Below are 10,980 nucleotides of genomic sequence, written 5' to 3' on the forward strand. Positions count from 1 at the left end.
ATGACCGCGAATTGCGTCAATTGAATAGATTCAGCTCGGTGTGAGAAATGTTTGATAGTAACGAGCAAACACGAAAAAAACCTGGCCTTTTTTCGTGATGCGACGCAACGCGGGCGACCCCCTCCTTAAGGTTATGGTGCGCCGCATAGAGTGCGGCGCATCGTGCTGCACGCCCTAGTACCCAACCGGTCTAGGGAAAAATTAGGCTAATTGGAAAATTTTACGTGACCACCCATCTCTTCACAGCGGCTAGGTTGTATCAAGGATCAAGCGCACGACTGGCGATAGTCGATACATACGATGTCGTCGCAGCTGCTGCCTCTGGGTAAGTGATGGACGTGGCGGTGGTGGATGGCGGGCGTGGTGACGACTGAGCGGAGACGCGCGATCATGCGCGATGGCGGGCCATCGATATTGCCGCTGGCAGATCGCGCTGCGGAGCGGCCACGGCGCGGACCAGCGATCGATGGCCTGTCACTGGCGGTCTGTGTTCGGGCGTGCGCGTGGCTGCAGCCCGCGTGACACCTGCCGTGGACGGATTCGCCAGCGGAGGCTCTTCACGGTGCGGACGAGTCTCCGACGGCGGCCCCGTCGACGGCAGATGCCGTGCGGGCGGAGAGGACAGCACGGACGCCGCCGGTGATGCAGCGTGAATGCTGGCGTCCGATTGCGTCTGATCTGGCCCCCTTCTCAATGAGTAGCGAGCCTCAGCGGAGTCGCCGCCAGAGCCCCGCCAAGCGCCAACCACGAACATGCTGACGTGCAGAACTCGTCGACAAGTGCGTCGGCTCGCGCATCTGGGTCGTCATGAAGAGCGAACGCGAGTTCTCGGGCGTGCTCCTGGGTTTTGACGACTTCGTCAACATGGTGCTGGAGGACGTGGTCGAGTATGACGGGCTCGGCAACGAGACGTCGCTGCCCAAGATCCTGCTGAACGGCAACAACATCTGCATGGTACGTCGAGTGCGCGGCACGGCTAACCCCAGCTCATCCCCGGCGGCGAGGGCCCGGCCGAGTAGATCTGTACGATAGTGAAGGATATAAATAAAGATATACGCAAAATGTGGCACAAAAAACAGTCTATTTCGCTACAGCACGCGACCGGTCGTGGCCACTTGGCTCTTGTCGACGGTCTGGACCTTGCGTAGCGTCTTGCCGGCGGCGATCTGGTCGAGGAACGCCGAGCGCGACGGCGCGGCGGCGACCTCGGGCGGCGGCGCCGCGGGCAGCGACGACGCCGACACCTGGCTGGCGGGCATGGGCATGCCCATGATGGGTGGCGGCGCGGGCGCGGCCGGCGGCGGGGGCGGCGGAGCGACGGCCGCCGGCGGCGGGGGCGGCGGCGGCGGCGCGGCCGGCGTGTCGGCTGGCCGCGACGGCGTGCCGCCAAAGAGCATCGACGCCAGATCGGCCGCCGACGGCTTGTTGCCGGCCTCGGACGCCATGCCGGGGCCGAGCGACGAGTTGGCGTTGCTGAAGTGCGCCTCGTCGTCCTCGTCCTCGGACGGGACCACGCTCCAGTCGTCGTCGTCGTCGCCGTAGCCGCGCTGCCGCCGCCGCTGCTCGTCCAGGAAGGCCTTGTCGGCGGCGCCCATGGGCGTCGACGCGGCGGTGGACGCGGACGGCGTGCGCGCGACGGGCGAGGCGGCTGGCGGCACGAACTGCGCCGCAGCACCGATCTGGAACGGGTTGTTGGAGTTGTGCTGGGGCGCCGCGGGCGTGCCGGACTGCGAGTGGTACGGCGACGCGGCGGGCGTCATGAACTGTTCGCTTTGGTCGGGCGACGCAGCCGCGGCCGGCGCGAGCATGGCCGGCTGCGCGACGGGCGCGAGCGGCTCGGGCTGGACCGGCTCGGGGGGCGCGAACGGGCTGGCCGACGGCGGCGTCGGTGTCTGGACGGCCGGCGAGGCCGGCTGCGCCACGGGCGGCGGCGGCGGTGGCGGCGGTGCTGACTGCGCCGCCGGAGCCACCGGCTGCGCCACGTAAGGCGTCGGCGGCTGCGCCACCGGCTCGGCCACAGGCTGAGCCACCGGTGCGGCCCACGGCTGCGCCGCCGGCTGAGCCACGGGCGCCACCGGTTGCGCCACGGGCGCCGCAGGCGGTGGCGTCGGCGTCTGCTCGGCCGCCGGCATCGGCGGCTCGAACGCGCTCACCGTCGCCGGCGTTCGCGGCGACGCCGTCGGCGACGCGCCCTTCGCTGGCCGTGAGATGCCCAGCGCCGCCAGCCGCTCGTTCATGCGGCGCTCGGCCTCGGCCTTGATTCGCGCCGACCGCTCCGACGCCGTTTCTCCGGCCGGCGCCCGCGGCACCGGCGACGAGCTCGCTACCGGGCTCGCCATCGGCGCCGAGCTCGTCGCCGGCGCCGAGAACGACACCGCCGGCCGGCGGGGCTCAGGCTCACGCGCAGCCGTCGCCGTCGCCAGCCGGCTCTTCCGCTGCAGGTCGTAGATGAACTCGCGCACCTCGTCGTCCACGCCCACGCCCTCCTCCCACCGGCGCCACTCGCGGTCCTTCTGAACGTCGACGTCGTCGTCCCGTAGCATCTGCTCGAGCGACTCGCGCAGCTGGTTGACCGACTCGTCCACGTCGCGGATCATGCGCTCGCTGTTGTCCTTCTCGGAGCGGACCCGGCTGGTCTCGTCCGCCAGGCGGGCATCGCCGGCGGCGTCGTCGTCGCCCGTGTCGGCCGGCGCCGGCTTGCCGGTCAGCGCCGCCATGCGCGCCTGCAAAATGGCCATGGACTTGGCTTTGCGGCGGTCCGATTCGGTCACGGCGCCGCCCGGGCCGGTGCCGACCAGACGCTGGCCAGGGTGCGCCTTGGCGTCGCGCAGCCGGAACAGCTCCAGCTTGGCGTCGGCGATCTTGGTGCACGTCGCGCGCACGGTCGACACCAGCGTCGGCAGCCGGTCCAGCATGTACTGCAGCTGGCGGCGCAGATCCCGGCGCTCGGCGCCGTCGTCGATGCTGCGTAGCGCCGACTGCGGGTCGCGGTCGAGCTCGTCCTGCAGCCGGCGGATCTTGCGCATCAGGTCGTCAGCCTCGTCGCGGTCGCGGCGCTCCAGGTACGAGTCCTTGTCGTGGGCCTGCTCGTCCTCAACATCGATCGCGTCGAGCATGATCTGTTTCTCGCGCACAGCCTTGCGCAGGTCCTCGAGCGTCTCGGCCTTGGACTTGGTCGTCGGGCTCGAGCGCGTGGACGAGGCCGACGACGTCCGCGACGGCGTCCGCGCGGACCGGTGCCGCGCGCTCGAGACGTACGTCGTGATCTCGTCGTCGTTGTTCTTGTACATGGTCGCGTCCTTGCGGCCGCCGGCGACGGCGGCGCCGCCGCTGCGGAACGAGCGCGCCTTGAGGTACGACACGCCCGTCTGCTGCGGCTGCAGCGCCGCGCCGCTGCCGCGCCGCGCGTCTGCGTCCGACCGCAGGTACGACTTGACCTGCGAGATCGAGTCCGAGATGTTGCGCGACGACGGCGGGACCAGCTCCGGCGGCAGCCGGGCCGGCACCTCGTAGCCGTTGAGCTTGCGGTAGACGAGGTGCATGGCCACCGCAAACTCGTCCTTGTTGAGCTTGCCGCGGTTGCCGGGGTCCGACAGCGTCCAGATCCGCTCGAGGTCCTCGCGCGGCAGGCCGGACTGGCCGAGCAGCTCGACGCACGTCGCGCCGGCCAGGAAGCCCTTGTTGAGCCCGTCCCATGCGTTGAAGATCTTGTCGTAGATGGTCTTTTCGTCCTTGGTCACCGCCCAGGGGATCTTGGCGTTGCCCTCGAGCGAGCCCGACTGCGACCCGGACGCGCCGGTCTGCGGCATCAGCCGCGCCTGCAACGCCTCAATGCCAGGCAGTCCGGTCGCGGGCGCGTTCACAAAGCCCCACTGGCCGGGCACGCCGGTCGGCTGCGCTGCCAGCGCGCCCGTCGGCTGGCTGCCGAGGTATCCGGTCGCCATCGGCGCTTGCGCACCGAAACCGCTGCCGGGGCCCATCGGCGCCCGCGCGCCGTACGCGCCAACTGCGCCTGTGTACGCCGGGGCCTGCGGGCCCGCGTAGCCCGGGCCGGTGCCCGCGAGCGCGCCCATGCCCGTCGCCATCGGCGCCTGGCTGGGGACCGCGCCCGTCGCCATCGCCGTCTGCGGGCCGCCCGGACCCGCGCCCGCTGACCCGCCGTACCCGTACCCGGCGCCCACCGCGCCGGCACCGCCGTAGCCGCCGAACCCGCCCGCATTGGCTTGCGGTCCGGCCCCGAACGATCCCGTCGCCTGCGGCATCATTGACCCGCCACCGCCGCCCATGCCGCCAGGCATGCCGCCGCCCGGCATCCCGGTCGCCTGCGGCTGCATTCCCTGGCCCAGCGCGCCCGCGCCCGTGTATGGCACGCCGCCGGGGTACGGCTGCTGGAATCCCATTCCGGTCTGTTGCACTGGTATCTGGCCAGGCGCCATCGGTCGATATGGCCCCGACATTCCGTCGCAGCGTCTGATTTCCGTCTGAGCACGGTGCTCACTCTGCAATCCTCAAACGACTGGCACGATAAGAGAGCGCTCGCGCGTCGGTCGTGGATTCGTCGCTGATGATAGACCGCACGGCGGATTGGCAGGTTGTTAACGAGGGGAAGCCCTAACCACGCATCACGACAAGGACGCGCCGCGCACCGTGCGGCGCTAGCGCTCAGCCACCGCCGCGCAGCCACCGCCGCTGCGCCGCCGCAGAGCCGCGCATATAGCCGCAGGGCGCGACGCCGACGGCTCGTCCGCGTGGCTGGCCGAAGGCGGGCTTCGGTGCGGGCGAGTGTGCGCCTTCTCGCACGGCAGCTCGTGTCGGCGGAGTTGCCGCCGGAGGCTCGTGCGCTGCGGCTATGGTGCAGCGGACGGGCCCACGAACGAGCCTCCGGTGGCGGTTCCGTCGAGGGTGGCAGCCCACACGACAGGAGGGCGCCCGCCGGGACCTCTGCCGGAGCGCAGTCGTCCCCGGCGAGGTCGCTGCCGGGGGCTGGCGGTGCCCGCTCCGCCCAGCCTACGAGTGGCCGCCGAAGCGGTGGTCCATATAGCCGCATATAGCCGCACAGAGGTCGGCACGTCGTCCGGTGTGCTGGCGTGTCGCCCGGAGAGCCGACGCATCGCCCGGGCCTCCACCTCGCTCCGGTCTTGCCCGGTCGGCGGCCTACACCGCGGCAATTTAGAGAATGCTTACTCGTATACATATGCCTACTGAGCGACGTCGCCGCAGGCCTCCCAGTCGCCATCGCGGGTCTCCTTGTAAAGCAGGACCTTGTCCTCGCCGGCGCTGATGGCCAGCACGTTGCCCGACAGGGACCAGGAGACACGCCAGACGACGTCGCCGATGTCGATGGTCTTGGCCGTCCACTCGAACGAGCCGTCGCGGACGTGGACAAGGACCTTGCCGTCCTGACCGGCGGACGCCAGGTACACGCGGGACGACACAACGGAGGGCGCAAACGCCAGGTCGCGGATCCAGTCCGTGTGGCCGCGGAGCGTGGCCTCCTCGGCGTAGGTGTTGGCGGCGGTGTCGTAGACCCAGACGCGGATGACGCCGTCGACGCCGGCCGAGGCGAACCGGCGCGCGGCCGGGCCCGAGACGCCGGTGGGCGTGACCTCGTGCGGCGCCCACACGACCGCGTTGACGCCGCCGGCGTGCGCCGACATGATGATGGCGTCCGTCGAGCCGTCGTCCTTGAACTCGACCACCGACACGCTGCCGTCGGACGAGCCGCACACCAGCATCGCGCCGTACTCCGGCGGCGAGAACTCGATCGAGTTCACCGAGGCCGTGTGCGCCGTGTGCCGCGCGATGATCTCCCAGTTGGCCGGCGACGCCGCGACCGACACCGACGCCACGGGCCGCCAGATCAGCACCGTGCCGTCGAACGAGGCCGAGGCCAGGATTGTGCCGTACTTGGGGTGCGCAAACGCCAGGCTCCACACCGGGCCCTCGTGCCTGCCGTCAGCGCGCCCGCACGCCACTTACCCCTTGAGCGTTGTGATGTGCCGGTACGACTCGCCCTCGATGTCGAACAGCTTGATCGTTTTGTCGGACGAGCACGTCGCGAGACGCTTGCCGTAGTAGTCCAGGATCGCATCGTGCTGCTGGTCAGCCGCGGCCGTGCCCGCGGGCCCGTGCCCGCCGCCTGGTGCTACTTACGATCATGTCATCGTGGATGTTCGAAATATTGGTCACCTGCACGTCAGCGTCTGCCCCGCCACCGCCAGGGTCCAATCCGCCGCCGGGCAGCGCGCATCGCCGGACCGGTCCGGTACCGAGCGGCCTGGTTCAATTACTCACCATGATGGAGGACGCCGTCGAGAGAGTGGGTTGAAAACAGGAGACCGTGGTGATGCGGAAACGTGGTGGTAGTGTTTCGCAGTTACCCGGCGGTACCTGGTGCCGCGCAGTGTGCGGCTCGCGTGGGTCGCCCCATGCCCTGCGGCTATATGCCGCCTTGGCGCCGACGCTGCGGCTATGGGCGATCCTCCGGCGGCAGCTGCATCGAGGTGCTGTTCTGCATGCACAGAAAGCTCTACGCCTGCGTGAAAACAGCGATGTCGACCCAGGCGGGTGCAGGCCATGTAGCCGCATATAGCCGCATATAGCCGCAGACCGAGTCGCCGCCGCGGCCACATATAGCCGCAGGGGCGCTCTGAGGGCGCCGCCGCGCCGCACAGCGTGCGGCTCACTACACTCTTTACCATAACCAGTATATTAACAGCCTGTACAAAGAGCCGGAGCTCATGGACCGCGTCTGACGGGACGGGTCGAGGATGGGGAGTGCGGAGAATGATGAGGGTGGCTAGAGCTCGTCAGCGAAGAACACAAACGGTCCTTCGACTGCACGAACGCCGTCCTGCTCGGAGCCGTCGCGCCAGCGGCCAAGGATGATCTTGGGCCCGGGCACGTATATGCCGTTGTATTCCCAGATGACCTCGTCGTCCTCGTCTGCCGAGGCCTCGCTGCGCACGTACTCCTTGCGCATGCTGACCCGCGCAAGACCAGGCAGGCCAAACACGGGTTTGAGGGGCGAAACAATGATGTTGGTCGTGTAGTCGAAACGGTCACGACCACGGCCAGAGAACGACACGGGGCCGTTGACGGTGGGGAGAGAAGTCTCCATGACCTGAAAGCCGTCGAACTGGTCCTTGACGTTGATGGGATGCAGCAGCCGGACCGGACCCGGGACAGAGTCGCTCGCGAGGGCCTGCAGCTGCGGCGGCAGGACGTTGTGTACCGGTGCGACCGACAGGTGCGTGTTGCCGTGGCCGGCCTGCAGGCCATTCTCGAACATGACCGCCGGCGCGGCCGCCAGCGAGCCCATCTGGCTGAGCGTCGAGATGGCGGCCTGGTGGTACGGCCCGCGGGTGGCCGCGTGCGACGACGGCTGCGTGGCCGTCGACGGCGGCGACGCCAGCGACGGAACGCCAAACGAGCCGCTCGCGGTCGAGACCGGTGAGTCGTCCACGCGCCGGTTGACGCTCGAGTGCATCGGCCCGACGCCCATGTACATAAAGTCGAGCCGTGGATCGTCTGGCAGGTTGCCGGCGTCGGGGCCGTCGGACGACACCGGCCGGCTGCTGACCGCCGGCGGCGGTGACAGCGACCGCGACCGCGACTGCATGCCGGCGCTGGGGCCGGGAGAGCCCGCCGTCGACTTGTCGGCGTCGCATGTGCCTTCCGCGCAGTAGTCGCACGTGTAGTTGCTGACCGCGGGCGAATAGTCAAACGCGGCCTGCGAGCCAACGTCGTCGGCGCAGGCGGCCGACGGCGCGAGCTCGCCGAACGAGCCAGAACTGGGCGGGTTGGTCGAGCGCGCGGCGGCCGCGGCCGCCGCGGCCGCCTGCGCGGCCGCCGCAAACGCGTCCCTGCTAGCGTTCTGGCTCCGCGCCGGGTCCAGCTGGATGCTGCGCTGCAGCAGATCAAAGTCCCAGAACGTCAGGTACGCGTAGATGCCGGTCCAGTCCTTGGGGAAGTCGAACTCGGGCAGCGACGACTGCGGCGAGAACCGCGACCGAAAGTCCATGTCGTGCGGCTCGGGCACCGTGTTGAAGAACGGCAGCAGGCCGTCGCGGATCCGCGACGAGCGCTCGAAGTAGTGCACGAAGAAGTTCATGAGCGCAAAAAGCGTGTCGAAGCGCGGGCGCAGGTGCGGGTCAAACAGCGCGTCTGGGTCGACAAAGGCCGAGTCTGACAGCGCCGGCGCGGCCGGCGCGACCGGCTCGGCCGCGTCACCGCGCGTCCGGCCGTCCGCGGCGCCGGCCGGCGGCGCCGCGGAACTGTCCGACAGGTCTGGGCTGTCGTAGGGCGTGTTGGTGAAGAGCGGGTAGCGGCTCGAGTCGTAGACGGCCTTTTGGATGTCGACGAGCGGCATCGGCACCGGACAGTGCGAGAGCCGCTGGGCGAAGATCAGCCGCAGCAGGTTGATCTTCTGCACGAGGACGTACGCGCGCGGGCCGCCGCCGCTGAGCGTCGGCGACGGCGCCTGCTCGACGTCCACGCTCGGCAGCGTCCCCGGCAGGAACTGGTTGAAGAGCACGGCCGAGACCAGCTGGGACCGCGAGAGCAGGTCAAAGTTCTTGTGCACGTGCTCGCGCAGCATGGCCAGCGCCACGTCGACCACCTGCTCGCGCACGGCGAGCCGGTACGCCGCGGTGGCGAACTGCGCACGCGCGCGGGGGCCGTTGTGCATGACGAGCTCGACCCGCAGCTTGAGCTCGGCGAACACCGACCCGACGGCGAGCCGCTTCTTGAAGTAGTACTCGTCGAAACAGTCGTAGTCGTCGTCGTAGTCGGCCGCGGGCGGCCGGCCGGCGCGCGTGCGCGGCCGCTTGCGGGCTGTTTCCGGCGGCGGTGTGGCGCGCGCTGTGGCGGTGGTGGCGCTGTGTGACGTCGGGGTGGCGGGTGGTGTGGCGCGCGCGGCCGCCGCCGCCACAGCCGCCGCCGCGTCTGCGGCAGCGTCCGTCGCGGCCGGGCCGCCGTGCCGCAGCGGCGCGCTGCCGGGCGCGTCCGGTCGCGTGCTGAAGTGGTACGTCGCCGGCCGGGTCGCCGGCAGCGCGTCCACGAGCGCGTCGCCCGCCGTCGGTACCAGGACCGGGTCAAAGAACTCGCCAAAGAAGTGCCGCCAGAGCAGCTCGTTGTCGAGCACAAACTGCCGCGCCTTGCGGCATGTTGTCGAGAACTCGAGCACGTCCGGCAGAGGTACGTGCGTGAGCACCTCGGCGCTCAGCTCCGCGGGCAGCGCCTCGAGCATCTGGACGACGTCTGCAGCGTCAGCGGGTGCACGCGGGCGGTCGCGGGGACCGGGAGGGTGTTTGCAGGTGCGCGCGCGACGACGGCCACCGCCAGCCGCAGCGGCGGCAGCGGCCGCCGCCGCGGGCGCTGCCGGTCGGCCGTCGCGGCGATTCCGGCTGCGCCACGCGCCACACCGCCACCTTCACTTACCTGCCACTCGCGGGGGCCCGCGGGCGCGGGCGGGGGGTGGACGGCCTATGCTGGCAGACCGCAGCGCAGATGCGCGGCCAGGAGAGGCGAGCTTTCGCGGACCAGGCCCGGACACAGACACGAACGGCTGCAAACTCGCGCCCCGAGCATAGACGGGCGCGGTCCGGAACAGGCCGCAGGGCCGAACGCGGTCGGGGGTTCTGGAATCTGAACGTCAGCTGAGCCCGCGGACGGGCGGCGACCCAGGCGGCTGGGTCGCGGCGCCAGCCACAGCAGCCGCACCGCAGCGCCGCACTACCCACCTCGTACACGGCAAGCTCGCGCGCCGTGTGTCTGCGATGCCAGAGAAGGTGACCGACGGTTATATAGTCGGCGCCCACGTCGCGCTCTTCCGTGCTTTATCAGAAGTGGAGAAAGCAGTGCTGGACGGCGTGAGTCGCGGAGACGGCATCCTTAAGATTTGTCTCGGGGCATCGAGCTGCGCTTTTGGGCGTAGCTCCGACCCGGGTAACTTACCACCGCTCTGGGTCGCCGCCCGGTCCCCCGGCTGCCAGCCGCGGCGCGAGGCGCACCAGCCCGGCGCCACGCGCCGCGGGCGCGCGCGAAGGGCTGTGCAGGCCCTGCTCCGCCCGCCGCTCGCCGCCGCCGGCCCGCCGCGGGCGCCCGCGCGCCCTCCCGGCCGCGGCCGGCCCCTACGCTGCCCGGCGCGGCGGACCCTGGCCTGGCGTGGAGTGCCGGGCGCGTGCGCGGATACGGCTAGCGCAGGGCGCGCGGACGCCTGCGCCACACCCGGTCGGGCAGGAGTGTGCGACCGTGCCGCGCGCCACGCCGCGGACGGCAGGTCGAGTCACGCGCGGCGGCGCGCCGCACGTCGTGCGGCGCGCCGCCCTAGCCCGGCTGTCAGGCCCACCGCGGCCGGGTATCTCCCGCGCTAGCGATGGCTCAATCACCGTGGCTCGCCTGCCAGGCCGCGAGCGGCAGGTGGTTGCGGCAGCCGCGCGCAGCGCCAACCTGCCGCACCCGGCTCGCTTCCGGTGGCGACCGCAACGGCCAGGAGCAAAGTTCGGCCGCCTGCGCGCGCCCGCGGCTGAGCCCATCGCCCACGACTCCTGGCACCGTGCTGCCTGTTGTGGAGAGCGCGTGGCCGGACCTGCCTACCCACCTGGGCTGCTGGGACCAACGGCAGCGTTTCAGGTTTGCGCAGGCGACTCCCCGCGAGGATCGCCCGAGACCGGCCGCAGATCGCCACGTGGTCTCGCGCCCTGTTCGGTAGGCCGGCGCGGGCGCACCAACGTGCCCGCTGTGGTGTCTAGGGTTGTCGGGCCGGGCGCGTGGGCCGGATCCGCGTGGAGCCGCGACCGGACGGCCGCGCCGCAGCGCCGCGGAACAGCCGCCGGCCGCCACGGGCGGCGCCTGCCCGCCGCCGTGGCCGGGCGCTGGACGGGTCCCCGTCCGATCCGCGCCCACGCTGAGCGGACGCACCTCCAGCTGCTAGAGCGGTCGCAGAGCCGCAGAACGACGCGCAGCGGTGGGCAGCGA

General features: G+C 70.7%; 4 protein-coding genes across 4 annotated transcripts; 1 reads left to right on the top strand and 3 right to left on the bottom strand.

Moving 5' to 3' along the window:
* The first annotated feature begins 140 nt into the window (after positions 1-140).
* On the top strand, positions 141-1,125 carry V1510DRAFT_420590 (uncharacterized protein). Its single transcript, XM_066934472.1, has 3 exons — positions 141-325; positions 767-954; positions 987-1,125. The coding sequence occupies exons 1-3, from the start codon at positions 301-303 to the stop codon at positions 1,017-1,019; spliced, it is 246 nt and encodes an 81-aa protein (XP_066787637.1). The 5' UTR covers positions 141-300; the 3' UTR covers positions 1,020-1,125.
* Positions 766-4,688, bottom strand: V1510DRAFT_437916 (uncharacterized protein). The gene is made up of 2 exons (XM_066935588.1): positions 1,416-4,688; positions 766-1,151 (listed from the first exon to the last, which is right to left on the bottom strand). Exons 1-2 carry the CDS (start codon positions 4,455-4,457, stop codon positions 1,089-1,091), a joined length of 3,105 nt encoding a protein of 1,034 aa, XP_066787638.1. The 5' UTR covers positions 4,458-4,688; the 3' UTR covers positions 766-1,088.
* Positions 4,689-5,168: 480 nt separating this feature from the next.
* V1510DRAFT_420596 (protein transport protein SEC13) lies at positions 5,169-6,349 on the bottom strand. The gene is made up of 4 exons (XM_066934473.1): positions 6,295-6,349; positions 6,154-6,189; positions 5,980-6,095; positions 5,169-5,949 (listed from the first exon to the last, which is right to left on the bottom strand). Exons 1-4 carry the CDS (start codon positions 6,295-6,297, stop codon positions 5,199-5,201), a joined length of 906 nt encoding a protein of 301 aa, XP_066787639.1. The 5' UTR covers positions 6,298-6,349; the 3' UTR covers positions 5,169-5,198.
* Positions 6,350-6,799: 450 nt separating this feature from the next.
* Positions 6,800-9,250, bottom strand: V1510DRAFT_368202 (uncharacterized protein; the record flags this gene model as incomplete). Its single annotated transcript, XM_066931353.1, has 4 exons — positions 6,800-7,144; positions 7,226-7,436; positions 7,767-8,758; positions 8,933-9,250. The coding sequence occupies 4 exons, from the start codon at positions 9,248-9,250 to the stop codon at positions 6,800-6,802; spliced, it is 1,866 nt and encodes a 621-aa protein (XP_066787640.1).
* Positions 9,251-10,980: the final 1,730 nt, after the last annotated feature.

The sequence above is a fragment of the Dipodascopsis tothii genome (genome assembly GCF_038497935.1).
Source record: "Dipodascopsis tothii strain CBS 759.85 unplaced genomic scaffold V1510scaffold_26, whole genome shotgun sequence".
Taxonomy (NCBI): Eukaryota; Fungi; Ascomycota; class Lipomycetes; order Lipomycetales; family Lipomycetaceae; genus Neoaidaea; species Neoaidaea tothii.

Coding starts and splice junctions, on each gene's coding strand:
- V1510DRAFT_420590 (XM_066934472.1), top strand. CDS start 301: ATGTCGTCGCAGCTGCTGCCTCTGG. Junction 326..766: donor GTCGCAGCTGCTGCCTCTGG/GTAAGTGATGGA, acceptor GCTGACGTGCAG/AACTCGTCGACAAGTGCGTC. Junction 955..986: donor ACGGCAACAACATCTGCATG/GTACGTCGAGTG, acceptor GGCTAACCCCAG/CTCATCCCCGGCGGCGAGGG.
- V1510DRAFT_437916 (XM_066935588.1), bottom strand. CDS start 4,457: ATGTCGGGGCCATATCGACCGATGGCGCCTGGCCAGATACCAGTGCAA. Junction 1,152..1,415: donor AGGCCGGCAACAAGCCGTCG/GCGGCCGATCTG, acceptor GCCGCCGGCAAG/ACGCTACGCAAGGTCCAGAC.
- V1510DRAFT_420596 (XM_066934473.1), bottom strand. Junction 6,096..6,153: donor ACATCCACGATGACATGATC/GTAAGTAGCACC, acceptor GCTGACCAGCAG/CACGATGCGATCCTGGACTA. Junction 5,950..5,979: donor CACATCACAACGCTCAAGGG/GTAAGTGGCGTG, acceptor CGCTGACGGCAG/GCACGAGGGCCCGGTGTGGA.